The sequence below is a fragment of the Vigna radiata genome, chromosome 8, assembly GCF_000741045.1.
Source record: "Vigna radiata var. radiata cultivar VC1973A chromosome 8, Vradiata_ver6, whole genome shotgun sequence".
NCBI lineage: Eukaryota > Viridiplantae > Streptophyta > Magnoliopsida > Fabales > Fabaceae > Vigna > Vigna radiata.
Genome location: NC_028358.1, coordinates 38,371,398 through 38,393,628, shown reverse-complemented (window position 1 = coordinate 38,393,628; position 22,231 = coordinate 38,371,398). Strand labels below are relative to the sequence as shown.

General features: G+C 33.5%; 1 protein-coding gene across 2 annotated transcripts; it reads right to left on the bottom strand.

Moving 5' to 3' along the window:
• Positions 1–2,715: 2,715 nt before the first annotated feature.
• On the bottom strand, positions 2,716–21,016 carry LOC106771949 (exocyst complex component SEC5A). 2 transcript variants are annotated; one of them, XM_014658025.2, is made up of 21 exons: positions 20,470–21,016; positions 18,704–18,870; positions 18,480–18,571; positions 17,026–17,220; positions 16,739–16,866; positions 16,484–16,642; positions 16,105–16,215; positions 12,967–13,041; positions 11,398–11,532; positions 11,175–11,318; positions 10,712–10,855; positions 9,491–9,617; positions 9,196–9,406; positions 7,013–7,128; positions 6,532–6,763; positions 5,974–6,067; positions 5,185–5,262; positions 4,986–5,042; positions 4,002–4,151; positions 3,455–3,670; positions 2,716–3,194 (listed from the first exon to the last, which is right to left on the bottom strand). In XM_014658025.2, the coding sequence occupies exons 1-21, from the start codon at positions 20,830–20,832 to the stop codon at positions 2,976–2,978; spliced, it is 3,213 nt and encodes a 1,070-aa protein (XP_014513511.1). In that variant the 5' UTR covers positions 20,833–21,016; the 3' UTR covers positions 2,716–2,975. The 2 variants fall into 2 exon arrangements, with proteins under 2 accessions (XP_014513511.1, XP_014513512.1); XM_014658026.2 differs by having other exon boundaries at positions 18,704–18,887; positions 20,470–20,580.
• Positions 21,017–22,231: the final 1,215 nt, after the last annotated feature.

Below are 22,231 nucleotides of genomic sequence, written 5' to 3'. Positions count from 1 at the left end.
TTTTCAAACATTTAAAAAATTATTAATACAATATATAATTTGTTCAAACATCATCATCATCATTCACTCATTTTAATTTAACTTTGTGATCTTAGCCATTCATCCTCAATCATTCCGCCTCAATCATTTAGTTCGGTCATTTGGTCTGTCCTAATCAATCAACAAGACCGACCAATTATAGAATAAAGGTCAGATTAACCGTTAATCAAAGATAACCACGAATTAACTAACTAATATTGATTAAGGTATGATTGAACAATAATTAGGTCAACAAAAAGATAAAATCTCATAACACCAACAGTAAATAAAAGATTAAGATATAGTTGTTGACACACATATATTATAACATTTAATACTTTTCCAATCAGTCATTTACTAACATTTACTAACTTTAGTACTATAATATTTTTTGCATGTATCATCCAAATAGTTTTGGACCAATATAAAACTTTGAAAACTAAACCAACAAAAAAAATGAAAACGAGGTTAGACAAACTATTTGATAGTATTCTACCGATATTATAGAAGTAATTATCATCAGATAATTGAATGTACTTATAATAGATTAAGATATATAATAGATTAAGATATCTTTGGTAGTATTTTTATTCTCGCATTATTTAATCCATGCTATATGAAAGGTCAATATTTTGTTTTTCTTTCACAAATGACATGCTAAACTTTGGAAGAAACTAACTAGAAACCAAATACCGATGCTAGATAAGTTATGATTTTTTTATAAAAAGAAAAAGGTGTTTTTAATTAAAAATATATTGAAAACAAATTCCCGTAATTATGCTGCTTAAAATAAAAAACTTTACTATTTTTGTTTTGTTGAAGTTTCAACAACAAATCGTGTTTTTTCTTTACAGAACAACTGAATCATAGACCATTGGTTTTACATTATTATGATATAACGAGATCCCTTTGCTTTATAAGCTTTTGTGTACCCTTTTTAAAGAAAATCCAGGAAAAAACCCTTGTGTGGACCTAATTAAGGTGTGTTGTGCTTTTTCAGTATTACACCTCCTGTCAATCGTTTTAGGTGACATCCCGAATTCCTTTCATCTATCTTTTTTTATACCAGGTGCTTCTGTGTATACGTGTGTGTGTGTGGAATATTAATGATAACAACTTTTTTAAAGTGGATTTTATAATTGATGAGAGCTTTATCGACAGAAAGAAGACATTGTGCAGATGAAGACATGAAGACAGACCAAGTGCCTAATGGGATAAGCTGTTCTTGCAGGGAAAGAATGGTAGGTAACCTTGCATTTCGGACATTCCATTCACGTTTCGTTCATTGAACGTTTATGTGCCAATAGCAAAAACACCTGAAGCGCACCAAGACCTTCTTGGATTAGTATGTATCAAAATTTTGACAATCATTACTCCTTTATCCCAACTTCCTTCTTCGCACGAGATTACTTCAAAATTTTAAAACCCTAATTGTGTGTGTGTGTGTTTTTTTTTTTATGAATTATATTCGTTTTGAAAAAAATTCTTGTTATCTTTTGTTTTAGTTTCTTAACCAAATTTATATTTAGACTTTATTTGCTTGAATGGATTTGGAGGAGAGTGATTAAGTAAATTTGAGAGGATTTGAAAATAAATATTTTATTATTTATTTGAGTGAATTTGGAAGAAAGTGAGAGTGAATTTGAAAGTAAATTATTTTAACCTATCAGATCAATCAAATCCTATACTGATTCTCACAAACTTTATTTTCAAATTCACTTTCACTTACCCTTAAATCCACTCAAATAAACAACAACAAAATTTATCTTTAAATTTTCTTAAATTTGTGAACAAAACATTAATGAAATGAATAATACATACAAGAATAATGTGAATGACATTTCATCAGGGGTAACAAAAACAACCATCGAGATCATATTAATGTCCTTTCATCTTCCCATAATGTTTTCTTTTATTCCGTAAATCTCATTTGAGCGCTAAACAGATACTTAAAGTTTCTATATGACCACTCAACTAATATTTCTCCAATTAGATCAGTCCATATGACGTAAAGGTAGAAGTGCTTATAAAGAAGACACTTTTAACCCGTTTTTTAATAAAGCAATAGTACTGCATTGTTAAAAATAACTATCAGCTAAAATTTAGTTAGAATTCTAAATTATAAATTAGTAAAATTTGGTAATTTTTAATAGATCAGTCAATATAGATTTATTTAATTTAGCACATCTCAATAATTTTAATCAGCAGTAAAAATATCCATTGCTACTCTTTCAAATTAAATAATTGCACAGATTCTGAGCATCCTAACGGAGGAAAATAATTATACATCGGAACTTTAATCATTAATTTTGTTTTGATTAATTCCACTTCAGTATGTCCCTTCTCTCCCAATCTCTAACATCAAAATAATATAATGCTGCCATAAAGAGAATATGAATATCAAAACCACCGATATAAATAATAGATATGATAAAAACTTCGTGAAGCATCAAATGATGATCCAAGAGTTACAATCATGATTTCATTAGAAAAAACAATTCCAAAATGCACATCAATTATAAATTTACACGAAAAATTATGTAGTGCAGCTTATATACTTACTGGTAAGGAAATTTTTGAATTGAAAATCTTAACCACTATAAATGAAGATTTCACGAGAACCATTACTTTAAATTTGATTGATCAAATAAACGGCCTACATTCTTTTGGTTTGTTTAACGCAAGGCTTTGCCGAGATGATTGATAAGCTACTACACTCATTTATCTTCACGTCCAAATAACTCATTCAACTCAAATAACAAAACTTACTGCACTCACGGTTGGCATACGGGAATGCCGACATATGTTCCAAAACTCATTATATGTGGTAATTGCCATCCACCTTTACAGAGAGGTAACAGTGCAAAGAATACAAATTTTCTTTAACTACTAAACCAAAAATATACTACAATAAATACATAATAGGCAAACAAAGAAAAATGATGCTACTCTACCCATCAATGTCTATGCCGAGGGAAATTAGAGGATCCGGTTTTGTTGGTGCCTCTGTAGGTTTTGCTAGGAGAATCCGTTGAGTTCCTGAAGGGAGAGTAGGCAGATTTGGCTGGTTCTGGCATAGTGTCCAAAGGAATAGATTCTGCAAAGCACGCTGTGTTAATGCGTGTTCTCTCAAGCTCTAATTGAAGGAACTCGGAACTGTACTGCTGCGCGAGAGCCTGAAATACAAAAATACAGCTTTAGATAGTAAATATAGCAACAAAATTCAGCACACAACGGTATTAGAACTGCTTCACAAACATAGACAACCTACGACAAAATAAACCTCATTTTCATATAACTAAACGAGTCTATTATACTACCAAGGTTAAATCCAGTTCAAGCTATGAAACCCAAATGATCACTAATTTATTCAGCCACCCTCAGCTTAGTATTTAGACATGCCACAAGTAAACAGGGGAACAGATTAATTGCTTACAATGAGCTCATCTGGAGATATACTTGTTCCTTGTTGCTTATCATCTGCAAGTGCATCTTCACTGCCGCGAGTTGGCCGACGATTATGTCCTGCATTCTCGCCAGCATCGGTCACACTCTCCGTGGCTTTTTCCAAAAGTAATCCTTGTAAAGCCTTCAAGGAATCTCTAGCATCCGATGTAAAATATGGGTTTAATATAGTCTCGAAGTACTCAAGCTGCAGATATACAAGTCGATTAATCAAACAATATAATCATGTCAGGCCTAAATTTATACTGTGCAGGTAAAGAACATGACGCATGAAGCTTTTTGTGTTTTTTTGTGTTTTATCATATTATATAAAAATATATTATAAACCCCAGCGTACAAAGGTGATACACACACACACACACTATACATCTTTATTTTTCTTTTCCAAATACACCAAAATCTTGGGTAAGTATGCCCCATTCCTAAATCAAGGCACGCTACAAGCTTCTGCGAGAGCTTAATATGCCATGTCCACTATCATTGATGGTTTAATACGCCGAAGTATTACCATAACTTACCTCAAGCATGAGCTGACAAAATCCATTTGTATCAAGTGCACTGAGATCAGTAGCTTCATTTTCACGAAAAATGCTAATGAATGTGTCAATCAAGCCTTCCACAAGAATGCCAAGTGTTTTATCTAAGAGAGGCTTAGCACCAGCAAAAACCTACGACAAAAAGCATTGCATCTCAGCAGACTACCTTCAAGAAAATATAATGAAGCAATTGTTTAAACTGTAAATATAAAAGCAAAGTTTAAGAACTAGGTTTCTAATGCAAGGATTGCGTTGACTAGAATCATCTATGCACCATCTTCACGTTAATTATTCACTCCAGTGCAGTATAGACAAATGGCCTCTAAACTGAATTAACACCAAAAGTTTAGCAAAATACAACATTCACAAAGGTCAACGAAAAGAATATACAAGTAAAGTGACCATAATCTTAACTTCTGAACACAAATATTCCTTCAAAATCCATTTGTTATAGAAAAGACCCTTCTTAACAAGTGTTATCTATACAAGACCTGTAGTACTGTCGTAGACTGTCCAGCAATAAATGAAAAGGGTTTTGTAGCAGAGTTATCTGATTCTATATTTTCAGTACTTCGGTATCTATTGAAAATATTAGTGACAAAGAAGATGATACTGTTTTGATACCATGTTGAGAAGAGACAACAAGATAATTAATATAACAAATCCCCTGTGTTGAGTGCTCATGAGTATTATTTATAATGAAGAAGACATACAATAATAAGGAATGGAAACCAAAATGTTAATAGCCTTTGTTGTGTTAAGCATACGGTATTGACCTATTTAGCAAAGATAGGGAGAGAGAGCCTTTTTTTTGGATTTTGTTGTGATCCTATGGAAGATATCTTATACTCTCAATGCTTTTTTTTTTTTTTCCTTTTATTTCTTTCAAGTAAAATTAATCTTCACCTTTTATTAAAAAGCAAGATAGGATACATAATCCCAAATTACTTGCAATCATTACATTACCTCTGCATGGACAGCAACCAATGTATGCAGCAACTCTACTGCTGCATCACGGACACCCTGGAACAGACCAACATAAAATTGAACATCACGTCAAACATCATTTTCCAAAAGAAAAACTAAAATTCATTTCAGAGAAAAAACAAACAAATAATGAGAACAGTTTTATTTACAACACAAACTATTGTCATTAGCTCCTCACTTTAATTGCAGGCGCTGCTCCCCAATGAATGCCAGAATTCAGCAGATAATTCATGGCAGCAGATCTGATCAAGTTTGCCTAATGAGAACACAACAAATCGTCATGGTAGTGAATAGTGAAAGCAGGCATATCCAGCGCAAAATTTTCCAACATGAGTAAGCATAGTGTTACAACTTACTACCCTTGTTCTTCCTGCTTCAGAATACCCAGACTATTTTAATGTGGACAACTATTAATCTAATGTAAATGTTATACAGTATTTTTAACATTCAATGTTCCAGCACATCGAACACAACACAACATATACATCAAGATTTTATTGTTGGAAACTATCATTGACCATCTATTATTAGCTGATCTGATATTTAGAACTTTGCATAACCTAGGCAGGAGCAGATAGTAATTTCTTTATTGTTTTATTTCATAATTCAAAGTCAATGACTGAAACTTAGACTGCACAGATACAGGTTGGTAGAGTTGGAGCAAAGAGAGGCAGCTGATTAATACAGGTCAAAGCACAAAACCTTATAATTTATAGTGCGTATAATATGATTATACTATATTAGTCTATTCTTCTAACTGATTATTTCTCCATAAACCAATCATGAAAACTGTCAATTATTTCAGATGATTCAGATAATCCCTATAGAAAAATCAACTATAATTCACAAACCTAATAAGTAATTACTAATTAAATGCCCTTATAACTCTCATTACAGCCTCTATACTCATCTATTTCCAAACTAGTTATTTTCTTGAAGATCATGAAGGATATATTTCTCATTTTACCTTTGCAAAAGTATATTGTTCAAGGACCTTCCCTTCAAGCGCTGAGAAACTATTCACAAGATCGTTTACATCACTGTTTCCTTCATCCTTCCCGCTGAATTAAAATCAAATCAGGAATCAGAATGCTCTCGGATACAGGATAAAATATCTTTAGAAATTTATATACAACAGAGTGACTTGTCAGTCACAGCAAAGATTAGATATACAAGATGGTTACAAGATAATAATTTAATTAGTTAAAATTTATTGCTAGGCAAATTGAATCACAATCTTAAAGAAAGAGATATATACATAATATCACATTGAATGAAAGATGACAAGCAAATTACTGAGGGAAGACATCAAAAGGAAAGACTAACTAATTAAAAAAACATAAGAAATTTCTGATTTGAAGTCAGAACAAACCAAATGATAATTTTCTAGCATGGTTAGCGTGCAAGTTGCAGCCTAACAAAGTCAGCAAACCTCATTTAGCTTTAATAGCATGCCTTCCTGATGAATTCCACAATATTTTACCAGAATTTTTTATATAATAAAGGAAGAACAAGGACAAAGTACCTGGAATGCAGCCAGATGTGTTTATATTTGTTATACAACTCATATGAAAGTTCATCTTTGCAATATCCGATATTGCTTAGAACGATCAATAACTTTTGATGGGGATCAGTAACACCTCCATGATGATCAGATGGTGTATTTTTTGATTCATGAATATATCCATTTGGTAACTGGGAGCCCTCTTCGTCCATTCTATGGTCGCCAAATTCGAAACTTATACGCTCCAAACTACCTGACAATTAAACAGAAGTTGACTCATAACAGAAACTGTGTGCTACAGCACCATCTCACTTTTGTTTTGTTTAATTTCATTTATACGGATATCGTCTAAACTACCTGACAATTAAACAGAAGCTGACACAAAACTGAACCTCTATGTGCTACAACACCATTATGTTCTTTAACTATCTTCTGTTTTCTTTAATTTTATTTACCTGGAAAGGTACGCAATTGGGCATAAGATTAACTAAATCCAACATACCAGCAAAATCCAGGAAGCAGTTTAAAAACGCAAGTCTGACAGATTCTTGAATTTCTTGAAGTTGCATAAACATGTCCTCTGACTTTGTTGCCTCATTCTTTATGGACTGAAGCATCCTGAAGTGATCATCATAGAGAAATATTAGCCATAATTTTCAGAAAAAAGAAAATAATAACTGTAAAGTCGGGGTCAGGGTCTTTTATCCAAATTAAGATCTTGACATTTTTTTTTCTTGTTGATGCATATGATATACAGAAACTTTAAACTTGACTTCAAAGACAGGGAACTAGAAAAATAAAGTTGAGAGATAAACTATAGAGAAATTTTCAACTATGTCCCTACAACAATCAAGAAAACGAGCTCGTACAAATTAAACACAAGTTCGGATGTTAACAACATATAATTTAAATAGTTCTTGGCTTATTCAACTTCTATTAACAACTTGGGTTTAAAACTATTTCTTTCTTGGATCATTTTGCAAAAATTTTCACATAGTTATGTTCCCATTATATACAACCCATAGTTCCAACCCCACGTAATGGGCTATGGAATGCCAAAAGATGTGGACCGGCCAGCCATCTAACCAAGTAGAACAAGTGGCTACATCTTTTAGGACAACACTTGAGGAACTGCTAACAGTCCGACAGAGCATAAGAATAGCTTATGCCTTTTAGGATAAAAACTAGAGGGCTATGCACCGGATTGTTACTTGAGGGGTTGTGGGCAATCTATTTGAGTCAACCAGGACATGGGTTGAACACAGCTGAGCTGACTATGTAGAATCTTTAGCAAAGCAAACACTGAAGCCAACATATCCTGGCTTATAGCTACAAGCAACTTTTTCCATAACATAATCTTCATGGGTCAGAAAGGCATAAGGCCTACACTTATGGGTTTCAAGAGATTTCTAACATGACGGAACAAGCACCACCATCCCTTCACATGTGAAAATGGTATTATACACATCACCCCCTGGAAAATGGTGAGGCCCATTACAAGTCAGCTACAGTAGTGCAGAGTCCATATATAAGTTTAATCCTTCCCCTTAATCACATCAGGTCCCACTTAGTAAAGCTTACTGAGATTTCTTGAGTTCTCAACTAGTTTTAAGACTCCTCTGTAACTGCACTCTCCGGTGTAAACAAGTGGTACGGTTACAATTTTGGAATTTTGGAGGGATGTTGAATCTCTGGCTCTCTCTCTCACACACACATACATGCATATCATATAAAATGAGGGATCAAGTTACTCCTCCTCACCCTTCATCTTCTTTTAATCTAATGGTTCTGTCATAGTTATAGAAATAAGAAACAGATAGTATATAAGTAAGAATATTTACGTTATAACCTATTATTAGGAACATCTTCATTAATTATTAGAGCATATCAAATCTCCTCTATTTATTGTATTTATTATTTTTTTCTTAACATGAATAAAGAATTCGTGTTGCATTAAAAACACACGGTTTCAGATTAATGTCTTTCTCTTTCCTATAGCTGAACGAATTCCAAAAAGTAACTCATTTAATTGTTAGATTTAAAGGAGATGGGGTGGAAAGTTACAGGCAAAAAATATGATATTCAGCTTCCCTAGTAATATAAATAAAGCAAACTAATTGCATGAAATAAGTCTTTATAAAAATTAAATAAACAAATGAATATCTCATGCACCATAACTAAGATTAGGAATCAATCAACCTGGAAGAAAATTTAATAAGAAAACATTGACTACTATGATTACCAAACAAAAATCAACCGAGTCAATTTCATCGTATGATAAGACCAATAAAAGCTCCAGTAAGGAAAGATGATAAAATTAAAAAATTGTTCTTTTTAAAAATTTTAGAGAGCAACCTAATAAAACATTATAGAAAAGACCAAGCTCTAAGTGGTTTTATAAAAAAATTGTCTGCTATGGTTCAGGGAGCACTGGCTCGTGTAACTAAATCCGTCAATTGAGATAAATGCCAATTGGACAGCCACCTTAGAACATACTCAGAAGGAGATGATATTATTCTACGAATTGGAATCCCATATGCAAAAGAAGGAAAAATAAAACTAATCACCTGCCTCATTATTAGAATAGTATTATACTCTAACACCAAATAGTTGGGTTTATATTGCATTCTACTCGCTCACTTCACTTTAAGGCATCAGATTCTATATGAATATACTAAAACTTACGAATTGATTTGATCCATTGCAGAGGCTACAACTGAACGGAACATTAAAGGCAAGAATGAGATTGCGTATGGGGATTTATTCCTTTCAAGAATTGAAACAATAACCCATGTCACATCCTTTGAAACCTCATCAACTGATGCCCGCATCCAAGAGCAGAGCCTCAGTACGTAGATCCTTATAATCTCTGATTGCAATGTTCGGATGGCACAAACTGCAACAAAGGGAGTGTGACACATGCACTCAAGATCAAAACCTTAATAAATGACAACAACTTCTAGATTTGAAGAACTGATACCAGCAATAGGAGGTGCGGCTTCCTTCAATTCCAAAGCTGCACATGCTTTAGATATATCTTCTATTGCTTCACTCATGTAGGACCGGAGGACATTTGATTCCTCCAGATCGTGAAAAATGTTGGTAACCTACACCAATAGCAGGCTGGGTATCAGCATACACGCAAAACAAATAGGAAAGGGAGAAATTCTGTTTGTCAAATCAACCATGTTGCAGTATACATACTTCTCTAAATTACTAGAGTAAGTTTTATCATGTAGTGCTTTTAAGTTTATATAATAAAAAAATAGGCTTTCAAATATCAAGAATAGGACTACAGAGAAAAAGAAGAGGGAGAAAGTACAAGCCAGATATTCATGAAGGAAAAAGTAAATGTATATATGACTGAATAGACAAGTCATCTAAGTTAAATTCAATATAGACAATATGACAAGAGCTCACTCATCACTATTAAGACCGATAGCACTAACTGAAAACTTTGTTAGAGTGTAATAGCACAAGAAAAGGGTAAAATAACATTATCCAGACCACAAGACAAAAGCACTTCTTACCTCTAGTAAGAGGTTTTAATGTAAAATAAAAATGCACTCTTTGTGGACAACATCTATAGCCAGACAAAAGAACAGAAAAATCTGATAGGCACCACAATTTGAATATGAACAAAAGAGTATTTGTATTGAAACATAGCTAAAAACAGAGAAAATCCACTATTGTACATTAGATTGAGGAGAATTTTAAGTACAACTATGAATTCACTTCCTTCTTCCTTCAATATTCATGTTTATCCCTTCTTTACTCTCCTAGAAGGTGGGCATAAGTTATGCCCAACTTCTCTTCCTTTTTACTACAGGCAGTGCAACCTGCACCACCTCTCGTCTCTCATACACAAGCAGGCCTTGTTCGAGGCTCATTTTCCCTTTCTCTTTTATTCCCCAGCCCACCCCACCCTGCTTCTATATGCCTTCATTATGGACCTATGAAATCTAACCCAGAAAATTCCACAAACATTTCTAGCCCAAATCTCCAAATTGACATGATGCTAAATCAGAGATCAAACTAAATAAATAGACAAATAAAAAGAACATGCTATTAAAACAATTTACAACACTGCATAGAGAAAAATAGAAGATATATTCCCCGTGTATACTATAAAGAAGCAGCAAAGTCAGAAAATAAAAATTTTCATAGAAGAAAGGGTCCGTCATGGGAACACAATAATTACCTTGACTCCATACAGTGATATTGTGCTGCATATCATTGCAGAAATTTCATCCAGAGAATGACTTGAGTATTTCACATCTCCAGCCTTTTCTTCAATTTTATTTGCAGAACTGTTGGAATTTGAATCAGTGGAAACTTGGGAAGACTGGAAAAAGAAAAAAGGGCCCCCTAAATATATGGCAGATGTAATTATGGGTGATAAGTTTAAGAAAATAAACAAAACTATAATAAAATATATAGAATGGTAAAATACAAAAAAAAAAATATCATAACTGCATTTCCAGAAGTAATGGAGCCAAGACGCAATATTATCAATGAAGAGAAATTAAAAACTCGAAAGAATGAAAATAAAATTTTATAAATACTGTAATTCAGAATAAATAAAAGATTTCAGATATCATGTAACTCAATGAAAATAAAATTTTACAAATAATTCAAGCATGCGTCTTCCCAAATAACAATACCTTAGCAAATTTTCCACTGAAAACAGAGAGAGCAACTTTCCAGAATGCTGGTATATGATGGACAATAACTGCAGTTAATCTACGAATATACCTTCCTCTTAAACCATCAACCTCTTCACCAATAGGGGAGTAGTTGATATCTGACTGACAATAGTTAACAAAAACGATATTAAAAAAAATGTCACCCCAAAAATTTATCCTAGCTTAATGACAATAAACTTACAGAATCATTCACATCTTGAATCTGCATCCATTTGGCATCAGAAAGAGCCCTGTCACGCAAATCATTATGCAAATTTTCCATTCTAGTCTCGTGATCTAAAGTGCACTTCTCGAGCAGACCACGAATTCTTTGATTCTGTGAAGGAAAAAGCCCAAAAGACTAAAAAATTTGGCCATCACATTGAAAGTGAGAGTGATAAGTTCAGAGATAACTAGAGCCCAAAGGGTGACAAAAATAAATGTGTGAAATACTTAGGTGGGGCAGTTAGTACTGTTGAACTCTAGGAAAGAGAAAAATATTAAGCTTAAATCATGTGTTTCAAAGAGAGCACGAGTACTTTGTTTATATTGAAAAGAGAGGAACCAATGCAATAAATAGAGATTATAAATAAAAATGTTCTTAATAATAATATATACATATATACACACACACACAAACACACACACACACATATATAATCTAGATATTCTTAATTATCTAGGATCAATTCCTTAATTCTAAAATTACAACACTTCCTCTTAAGTTGGGGTATGTAAGTTGTATGTGTCCAACTTGTTGCAAATATAACCAATTATTGATCCTCTTAGAGACTTGGTGAACCTGTGAGCCAACTATTCACTAGAGTTGACAAATAATGTGGGTGATGTCCCTAGACTCTAGTTTTTCTCTTACGAAATGACAATCTACTTCAATATATTTAATCTTCTCAAGAAAGACAAGGATTAGAGGAAATATGTAATGCTGCATGGTCGTCACATATAAGGTGTGTTTGGGAACCTTCATCAAATTTGAGTTCTGAGTATTATTTCAGTTCAGCCATATGAGCTCCCAAGTAGATAATGTCATTGGCCTATTATGCATTTTATCTAGCCACAACATGTTATCTCCTTTCCAAGATATTAAATTGCCTCTAACAAGAACACAATGCCCTGCTGAAGTGGAGCCTCTGTTGCTGGGTGACCGCACCCAGTCAACATCAAAACACCCAATAATTTGAGAATTTCCCTTATCCTAATAAAGGAAAAACAATTTTTTTTTTCTTTTCCAGATAACCTAAGGATAGGGAAAAGATTGAACCACCACATGAGGATGGGTGGCTTGCATTACCGATTGGATAGATGAACGCAGCACAATCCCAACCTTGTGTTTGCTGGAGAAAAATGGGTCACCAGAAACATTATCAAAAGACTTGCCAAAGGCGATGCTAGAACATAGAATCCGAACCTAGGAGAAAGGATGACAAAAAGAAAAAGAAAATCCTCCAGAGGCAATAGGTCTATTGGGTCAACTCAATTTTGAAAAAGAAATCAATACAATAGAATAGATTTGATATCCTCACATAACAAAGATATGTACGACAATAAATAAAAGCATTCATAATTTTGTGATCATATACGATCAGTTACTTCTTTATAAAATTATAACAGGTACAAATTATCATGTTATGAAAACCAGGCCAACAACAGCAACATTCTATCAATTGACATTCAATCCTTACTACTCAATGAGAAGTAAATAAGGAAATTAAATGGCATATATTTCATTTTAGCATGGATATGAATTTTTAACCTGTATATTCAAATAATGCCATACTGGATCTGACTCCGGCTCCAAATCCAACAGTAACCGCACAGTATTCTCAAGCTACACGAAAAATCCAAGTCTTATAATCATCATAGCAAACAGAGAATAAAGATAATTCCAATCCATCTCTAACTTAATCACCATATCACCAGTCCAAGATGCTCTAGGTAAAGGTAGGTTTTACTACTCTCCATGCAAACAATAAAATTATAAGTATTATGTAATATCTTAAATATTCTTCAACAAGTACATCACAGAATCGTACACGATCATGATCATGACAAAGATCAAATTCTGTTTTAGAAAACTGCCTATCTTTTAAATGACGCTACCCTAAAGTCCTTTTCATTATCACTATTTGTGACCTATGGGATTTATTTTGATGAGTTTTCTGTAGTTCTACAGTAAATTCAATGAGTTATTTTTTTCCTTTTGTAGATATGAAAACATAAATGAAGTAAATAATGATGCAAAGTACAATGGGGCAGAAGATAAGGTATTCTAAAAAGCATAAAATTCTAAAGACTAGTAGTAAGAAAACAGAATGCAGCAAGGCTATCAAAAATCTCTTTACATATTGGACATGACAACCACTTTGATATTATGAAATATTAGGTCCAACTGAGACGTTGCAAGAGACCAATGTCCAAAAACTCAAAATGAAATATATGAAAGAAGACAAGAGATCTAAAGTAACATCCAACATTTGCATATTCCTGTACAACCTTATCCAAAAATCAATATCAATGTCCTTTTATTGCATATTAACCTATAATCTATAATGGTGAGCCTCACAAATAAACATTAATAGACAAATATAATAATGTGAGTACTTAAGGTTTCCTTGGATGAGTGGAATGGTGAGAAAAAAAAAACAATAGAAAGAAATTTAAAGGATGTAAATACAAGGAAAATAGACTAGAAAAAATGTATTGCTTAGACAGAGCGAAATAGAATGAAAGTGTGAAATTTTCCTATTACTAAGTTCGATGATCCAGAAAAGGAAGTGGAAAGAAATAGGAATATAGTAAACTTTTTACACTAATTAAAAACAATAGTTTAACTTCAAAAATGAAAATTTTTATACTATTTTTTCTTAATGATTTTTAAAAAAAATATATCAATAAAGTAAATTTATTTTTAGACATTTTCACAGAAGGACAAAAGCCAAGGCCCATTACACATTTCCTCCCACGTATTACTCAATTTCACGCCACTAGAGAAGTGAATTTTTCTTCAGGTGCTCCCTTTCCATTTCCCTCCTAATCTCTTGTATCATTGTTTGCCTAATGGTTAAAATGAAAAAATCATTCTTTTTAACTCCCAGCCCCCACCAAAATGTGTGCATCCAAACAAAGGGTTAGTCTCTTTACAAAAAGATCCCAAAACAAGAAGACATTATGTTTCAAGAAAGGCATATTCAACTTCTCAAGCCAATTTGCTAAGTTTTACAATTTTTCTATGATAAGGAAGTGAGAGACACTATTCTTTTATTCTGTTATATTTAAATTAACTTTTCAAGAAGTTAAAACCGTGCTTTTTTTCTTCAATAACAGAGTTACATAGAGGTGTTGGCTCATGTATGTTAACCTACAACTTTTAATTGGATGCCTAATTAGAAGTGCCTAATACATTTTAGAGAGGTGTTAACGTCAGAAACCTGCCCAACACTGACACTTCAAACACAACAGGTGTCAGTGTCAGAATTGTGCCCAACACTGTCTCACTTCAAACAAGAGAGGTGTCCAAGCTTCATGGTTTGAAAGGAAGGGCAGTATCAACAAACAGAAACTCAAAGAATAAGTAGCCTCGGTATTCTATCACATAAGCAAGGTAGTCAAAATCGAGATCTTACTCAAGATCAGAAACGAAAATACCATCATAAATCGAAAGATAGAAACATGGATAGTAAGATCCTACAAATTTTATGAAATTTATATTCACACAAAAAATCATTATATGCCACTCAAAAGTTATAACTGAACTTCATAATATAGAAAATAAAATAGTACATCATCATTAAATAGCTGAAAAGAAGTGAAAATTTATCTATTTTGGGGATGAAAGAGCTGCAGTCTAAACACGTTTAAATGGAGAGCAGGGGTTTCACTTGTGGGAAGAGAGGCAGTCAGTTGTGGCAGTTTTTCTCAGTTATAGAAGGGAGGGAGTCACACTTTTATTTTATCAGTGCGTGGCAGTTTTAACAGTCACTTTTTTTTCTGGTGTAACAAGGGCTGTTTCTAGAGAGGCACTTTTTTTATGTTATTCTTTGGGTGCAGTAACAGTTTTAAGAAATTGGGCTTAAATGGGCTAAACATTTTAGGTTAGAAAACAATATCAACCCATTAAGAAAAACCCTAGGGCTGTTTCCCACCACCCCTCACGAAGAGTTGATGCAGGTAAGTTGACGCCAAGAGAGTCGCCATTGATAAAGGCACAACCACGAGCTCTGTCTGCTTCTCCTACACAAGTTGCGATTTACAATGGTGATCCACTACCATCTATGAAGATTGTGGGCTTTAAGTTAAGCAAGATCGGAGAGGGAGTGAAGATTGTAGACTTGTACAATCTCTGTATCACGATTTTAACTACAATGACATAAGCAATTTGATTTGATTTAATTATGGTACACACACCGAAGTATTTTCTTGAAAATTCACACCCATGTCATGTCTAAATGAAATGCAATTTCTTAAAAACACCAGCACAACTGTTTGAAGCTAGTATGAGCATCTCCCACAAACTACCCAAAGACCTTGCTACAAGCCCACTACCAGTGGCATGTCCAAGAAGTTGTGCTTCAATAAACATTAAAATATCATGACAAAACAAATCAAAGGAGATAAATTGGTGAATACATGCATTGTGCAAGTAAACATCAGCTCTTATTTATGCTTTTCTTTTTAACCAAAAAAATAACAACTTCATTCTAAATTGGCAAGCACAACTAAGTCATGCAGTGTTATGAATCAGTTTCCGCTAAGCAAGATGCACCAGAAATAATGTCACAGNTCAGCAAAATCAAAGGTAAAGCATACTGAAATGCAACCTCATTTATAATCCAGTGCTTCTTTGCAAATAAATTCATTTATTACCAGGTAAATTGAAGAAATAAAAACTTACACTTGTTAGATCTATTTGTGGATCTTCCATAGATTGGAAAAGCATGGTCTTGAAATCATTCATCACTTTCTCGACTTCTTCAAGAACACGTTTTAGTATACCTACCTGAATCTGATTTGAGGCCAAAAGATTTGTAAAGCCCAGTAAGTAAAAGATGGTTGGAAGAACCAGAAAAAATTCACAAACATGATATACTCGTAAACTAATAAATGCTAAAATGGATGCAATTCTTATATTGCTACAATAGATGGATGAAACTTGAAATAAAAAATGTATGAGCGTGTATACCAGAATTTCAAGAAACCTTAAAATTAAACTTCGTTTACAAATCAAATAGGGGCACAATAGAAAAATCCACATAAAAATAAAAGTTTTGTACATGAGAGGGTAGAGCAATTGATTTGGCCTTCTTGTACTCCCTAACTGCCAAATCGTATTCACCCTTACTAATGCTGCCACAGATAGTACTTGGCAGGTTGAAAAGAGTTCGAAACCTCTGTAGCATACCTTGGACAGTCCTAATTTTTTCTGCTTGAGCCTACAAAGTTCATTGAAGTCATGAATAAATTATTTCAAAATCCAGAATAGCAGCCACACAAAAAAAAAAAAAAACTAGAACAAAGCCTTCAGCCACCTGTCTCTCAAATAAAGGCTTCAAAGCCCGGTTAGCCTGCAAACTGACTCCCTGAATAATATTATACAAATGGGAAGTCCCGGACCCTTCAGGATCATCCTCAATACGTCTTAACTTTGACTCAATATCTAGAAAAAAAAAATGTTTCACATCAAAAATAAAATAATCTTGAGAAATAATGAGTAAGAGTTTGAGCGTTACAGGAGTGTCAGTCAGTCAAGAGTAAAATATCAATTTTGTAAGGTTAACTAGGTGTAATTGAATACTGTGCAAAAATAAATTCATACCATCAATTGTTGTTTTGCAAGAGACAAAGCAATCAAAGTTATCCTTAACCAACTGCTTTCTCTGCTCAGTACGACTTTTAAAATCAGTTTTCAAAGCAAGTGCACCAGCCTCCAGATCAGCAGCACTGGTATTACTGTGTATCCGTGCTAAAAACAACTTTGCATCAAAGTTCTCCGAAAAATACATCAATTTGTCTGTAAAATGGCAACAAAAATGCTATCAACTTCATGAACACTTAAAGAAGAAACACATAAACCCAAGTAGTCTAAAATATCAAACCCACTCATACATTGTATCTTATGTATTCAAAGTTATTATAAATATCAAATCCTAAGAGAGGCTAACACACTCTTAAATTCATTTTATTCCTCTGTATCTTTCTCAAGTACACTGTTCAGGATTTCCACCATGTCAGCTCTGAACCACCACTCTGCAACACCCAACACGGTTGCTATGAGCCAACATGTGAAACATTATTCACCTCTGGCATGTTGTGGTGGCTGGCAGAAGGTTCGCCACTGAATTCCCCCATGGCCATTTTTAAATAACACTGGTCTATAGAGGACCTTTCCTTTATTTATCCCAGTTGTTGTGCTCTTGTGTCCATTTATTGATGGCAGATTAATTTCCTTGGGTCCCGAGTTGCAAATTACTTAACTCCAAAATTTGATCAGTCCTATACTCCTATTTAAATCATATAATCAGTTTCTAAAGAAACAGGAAACGTTAGAGCATCATGCTAAAGTTTATGATTCCACTCCAAGCCATGATGCCTAAGCACCCTGGGTGAAATGTGAAGACTAAGATTTCTTCCATTTATCTTCCTCTTTTCAATGGCAGATTAATTTCCTTGGGTTCCGAGTTGCAAATTACTTAACTCTAAAATTTGACCAGTCCTATACTCCTATTTAAATCATATAATCAGTTTCTAAAGAAACAGGAAACGTTAGAGCATCATGCTAAAGTTTATGATTCCACTCCAAGTCATGATGCCTAAGCACCCTAGGTGAAATGTGAAGACTAAGATTTCTTCCATTTCTCCTCATCTTTTCAACTCTGATTTCTAACAATTAAAAGTCCTATTCAGATCATTACATTATCTCAAATTCAAAGGCCAAACCATTAACCAACAAATTCTTTCATATTCTAATTCAGTACCAAAATTACTGTCTGATGTTACTGGTTACCTTCCTAAAACAAAACCTTTACTCGATTGAAAAATGACAAATAATGAATTGGCATCAATGATAACTACAAAACAAGACCACATCTGTCCCGGTTGATAGGAAGAGTGCTTCCAGGGCATTTCTTTTCTCATTATCAAATATTGTAACAAGACATGATTTGTGTGAAAAAAAAAAAGTATATTACGTATGAAAAAATAAGAACACTATAAAGGCAGATATTCTAAAGTAAATATGCTACATAACATCTAACATATAAAACTAGTTACCACGTAGGTTGCCTTCCAGAATATCCTTGTCTATATTGGGAGAAGTATGTGAAGACTCAGTGATCAGCCTTAGTGTTCTGTTGTCTATGATACTGCCAAATGTCAACACAAATAAGTCTCCAGGATTAATCCCCCATGGAACTGAAGAAGCATGGAAATAACACAACCATAGGGAGGGAAAAAGAGCAAAAGCAATGTAAGAAAAGCATCAAAGTGAACTTTACCCCAACCCCAGTGGATCAACACATTCCATGCCACGAGGGAATGACTGTAAGTAGGTAAGACCCTTTCTACCCACTACAGAAGCTTTATTTTCAAAATTTGGAGGCACAAACTTTTGAGCCACTGGTGCTGTTCTTGTTTCCCTCATTTCACGAACCCTACGAGCAAGCTGTCAAAGAAGCCCAACTACATTAAATTAAACAGAATTCCATAAGTACTTTCATATAAAACGGAATTTTTTTAATTTCATAGACCATGAACAAAGCATCTAAATTTCAAACTTCCAAGTTTGTGATGAATAGCATATTCAGAAAAATTCCATATATGATTGTGAATAATAACTATTTATAAATAACAAAAAAAGAAGGAAACAAAACAACAGAAATGACAGACCAAATATAATCCCTTTCAACAGGCACATACCCTCCAAGAACTCATTTCATTTAAGGCAAGCATAATCTCATCCTAGCTTACAACATGGACATCAAAGGATCTATGATGTCATTAGTATATTATTGACTACCTGTAGATTTTCCACTACAGATTATAAGCAGTAGCAATTGTCAATTAGATGTCATTTCTATGGCGGACAAACCAAAATGCCATGAAACATGATAGACATTAAACAAGCTGTTAAAAGAAGGAATTGATATAGACATTATTTACTATTTCACGTACACAGTATACATCAGGTTGGAACACGCAAGTTGCAAAAACACAATTTGCAAATACTTCACGAACTGTTTCAAAATTATCACATTGTAGTTACTTGAACTTGTTCTGAATTTGAATGCACAAGTCCACTGCAAGATCGTCTACCCCACAAACAATATCGAATAACAGAATTAACTGTGAACAAAAGATGAAGAAAGAGAGGCGAAGAAGATAGAAGATCACACACTAAAGATACCGTGGTTCAATCGAAGCATTAATGAACTTCAACCTACGGCAGAATTACTATGAAAACAGATTTTACAACTTGAATTTTCCCCCTCAGTCAACTTTAACTAACTGAAGGCTAAGCATAAAGTTACTCGTACAATGACAATACAAGGTCCCCTTAATTATTGGCAAAGCCAACCAAACTAACTCTGCACAAGTCCACACAGGATATGGGAACAATGTCGCCCACACCTAGTCACAAGCACCTGCATAAGATGCTTCAATCTCGGTAAACATTGAAGAAGACTAGGCATGTTATTAAGAATATACTATGTTAGACAATCTAAGAACCTTTGAACAGGTTTTACTGAACCAACTTTTACGTAATTGAAAGGGCCCAAGAGTAAAGATACAATAGCATTTATATCACCAACAAGTATGGTTATCTGCTACAGCTGTTGCTTATACTAGTTTTCTCCGATTAGTTAATAAGGTTTCAAACATTTAGTTAGTTAGTTAGTGCATACATAGTTCAGTAACTTCTTGTTATCTAAATGTATGACGATGAGCTATGTGTATCTGCATATTATTAATCAATCTAATCCAGAGTTTCCTACAGCTCCTCTTCCTTCCTTTTAATTCTATAATAAGTTTCCATATCAACCTTATCTACTGCCATCTCAGACACCTAAGATTTTCCTCTTGCATTACGAAGAAGTATGCGAATATTTATTGATTATAGCAATAAATCCTATCGAAATAATGGGGGGATTATGTTCGAGTGTAATAAGACTACTAATTAATTAATTAGGTAATTAATAGAATAAAATAAGATTGATTCGGTGAGTCGAAAATGTAAAGCACTGAAAAGCGATGATCGCATTACCTCGGCCTCGTCAACATGCTTCCAGCGACTGGGCTCCTCGCCGTCCCAAGCGCGATCGTCATCGCGCGCCGGTCTCCCGGCGGCGGCGGCGCCTCGGGTCCTTGAGGCGGCAACCGGATCTTTGACGTTATCCTCATCACCGCTGGAGATGCTGAGCATCTCGACTTCGGAATCGTCGTCATCGTCGGCGACTCCGCCTTTGGAGTTGGACTGTTTGGACGGAGGCGCGGGTTTCTTCGGCTGTTGAACGTAGTTAGCGACGGGCTTGCGTGAATTGGAGGTTTTGCCATAGTTGAGATCTCGCTGCGCTTGCTCCTTCAGTGCCATCTGGAGGAGCTCATCCTCGTCGCTATCACTTGACATAGTCGCAGTTCCCTTCGAAGGAAGAGAGAGAAAGAGAGGGTGTGGTTTCTGGATTTTAGATCTGAGGGAGAATAAGCAAACGAACAGAGAAGAAAGGAGAGTTCGAAGGAGAGAATCTTCCAATCTCAATGTATTTTCCCGGAATTTCTCTTTTTCTTTTTTATTCAATTTTAATTGGGTGAGACCATCTCTTTATCGACCATATGTATCGAAATTGAATGGACTTCAAGGTTTTATTTTTGAAATGAATATTTATTTTTGGAAATATTTGTGTATTATTTGTATACAAAAACTAGTTTTAAATCAAATTTTAAACTGTTTTTAATTAACTCTTTAACTCATTTTAATTATGTATTATTTTAGATTATTTTTAAAACTAAACTTGATTTTTAAATTGATCATTTTAAATGTTTTCACTAATCATAGTCATCCTATGATTCAACAGTCATATGTCAAAAATGAAAAAAAATATAACATATCCTATCAAAATTAAATACACGTTTAATTTCAATAGACCTATGTCTAGTTAGATTTTTTTTTTTATATATTTATATGGGTGAGTGGATTTAATAAAATCACTAATTTGACATTGTTACTTTTATTCTTTCATCCTACTCTCAAAAAAGATATTTATATACTTTGATGTTCAAACTAGCGTTTGAATAAAAATGTCTCATTATTAAAGGGGTCATTTTGTTCATAAAGATAACGAATATTTTATTTTAGGTGTTTATCTATTTACATGATTTTTATTTTATCTCGGTTATACATATGATTAAGAAAGAATTATTAAGTATCTCCTAGTCATGGTTTTGCTTTTGTTTTATGCTTAATGTTGCTAATTGTGTATTTAGATTATAATCATGCATCAATTGTATTGTTTATGATCGATCTAAAAGTATATTGATTGATTGTGAGGAAAATATATATTAACAAGGCATAAATGATATCGGATAGTATGATATTGCAAAAATTATCAATAGCAGACTATGTTCGACAACATCGGACACTAAAATTTTGTATAGTTTGGGTATCTTAAGTTATATTCTTCCTCTAACTACAAACTAAGTTAATTTTTAATATTTTAACAGTATTAAAGATATTAAAAAAATCTCAGGAATTCAATTACTTAAATCAAACCATTAAATACTTAGTTTTGTTACTTTTCTTTGCCATCTATTGATGTATCTAAAATTTGTTTTAGAATGTATTCTTTGTTTACTTCGTATTTTGTTTATTATAGTGTTTTTAGTTTACATTCAACCGTTTATTTAATTATTATTCTTAAAAAATTACTTATAACCTTTTTTAACATATTCTCTTAAGTATCTTAAACACATAAGGAAGTATTTAAGTTATAAGTAATATAACAGCATCGTTATTGTCTAATGTTTTTTAA

Excerpts from the sequence above, each read along its gene's own strand:
- LOC106771949 (XM_014658025.2), bottom strand. The coding sequence starts at position 20,832 with ATGTCAAGTGATAGCGACGAGGATGAGCTCCTCCAGATGGCACTGAAG. Across the intron at positions 16,643-16,738 it reads AGCCTTTATTTGAGAGACAG|GCTCAAGCAGAAAAAATTAG; the intron begins GTGGCTGAAGGC and ends TGAACTTTGTAG. Across the intron at positions 16,216-16,483 it reads CAATTGCTCTACCCTCTCAT|ATTCAGGTAGGTATACTAAA; the intron begins GTACAAAACTTT and ends GCCTCAAATCAG.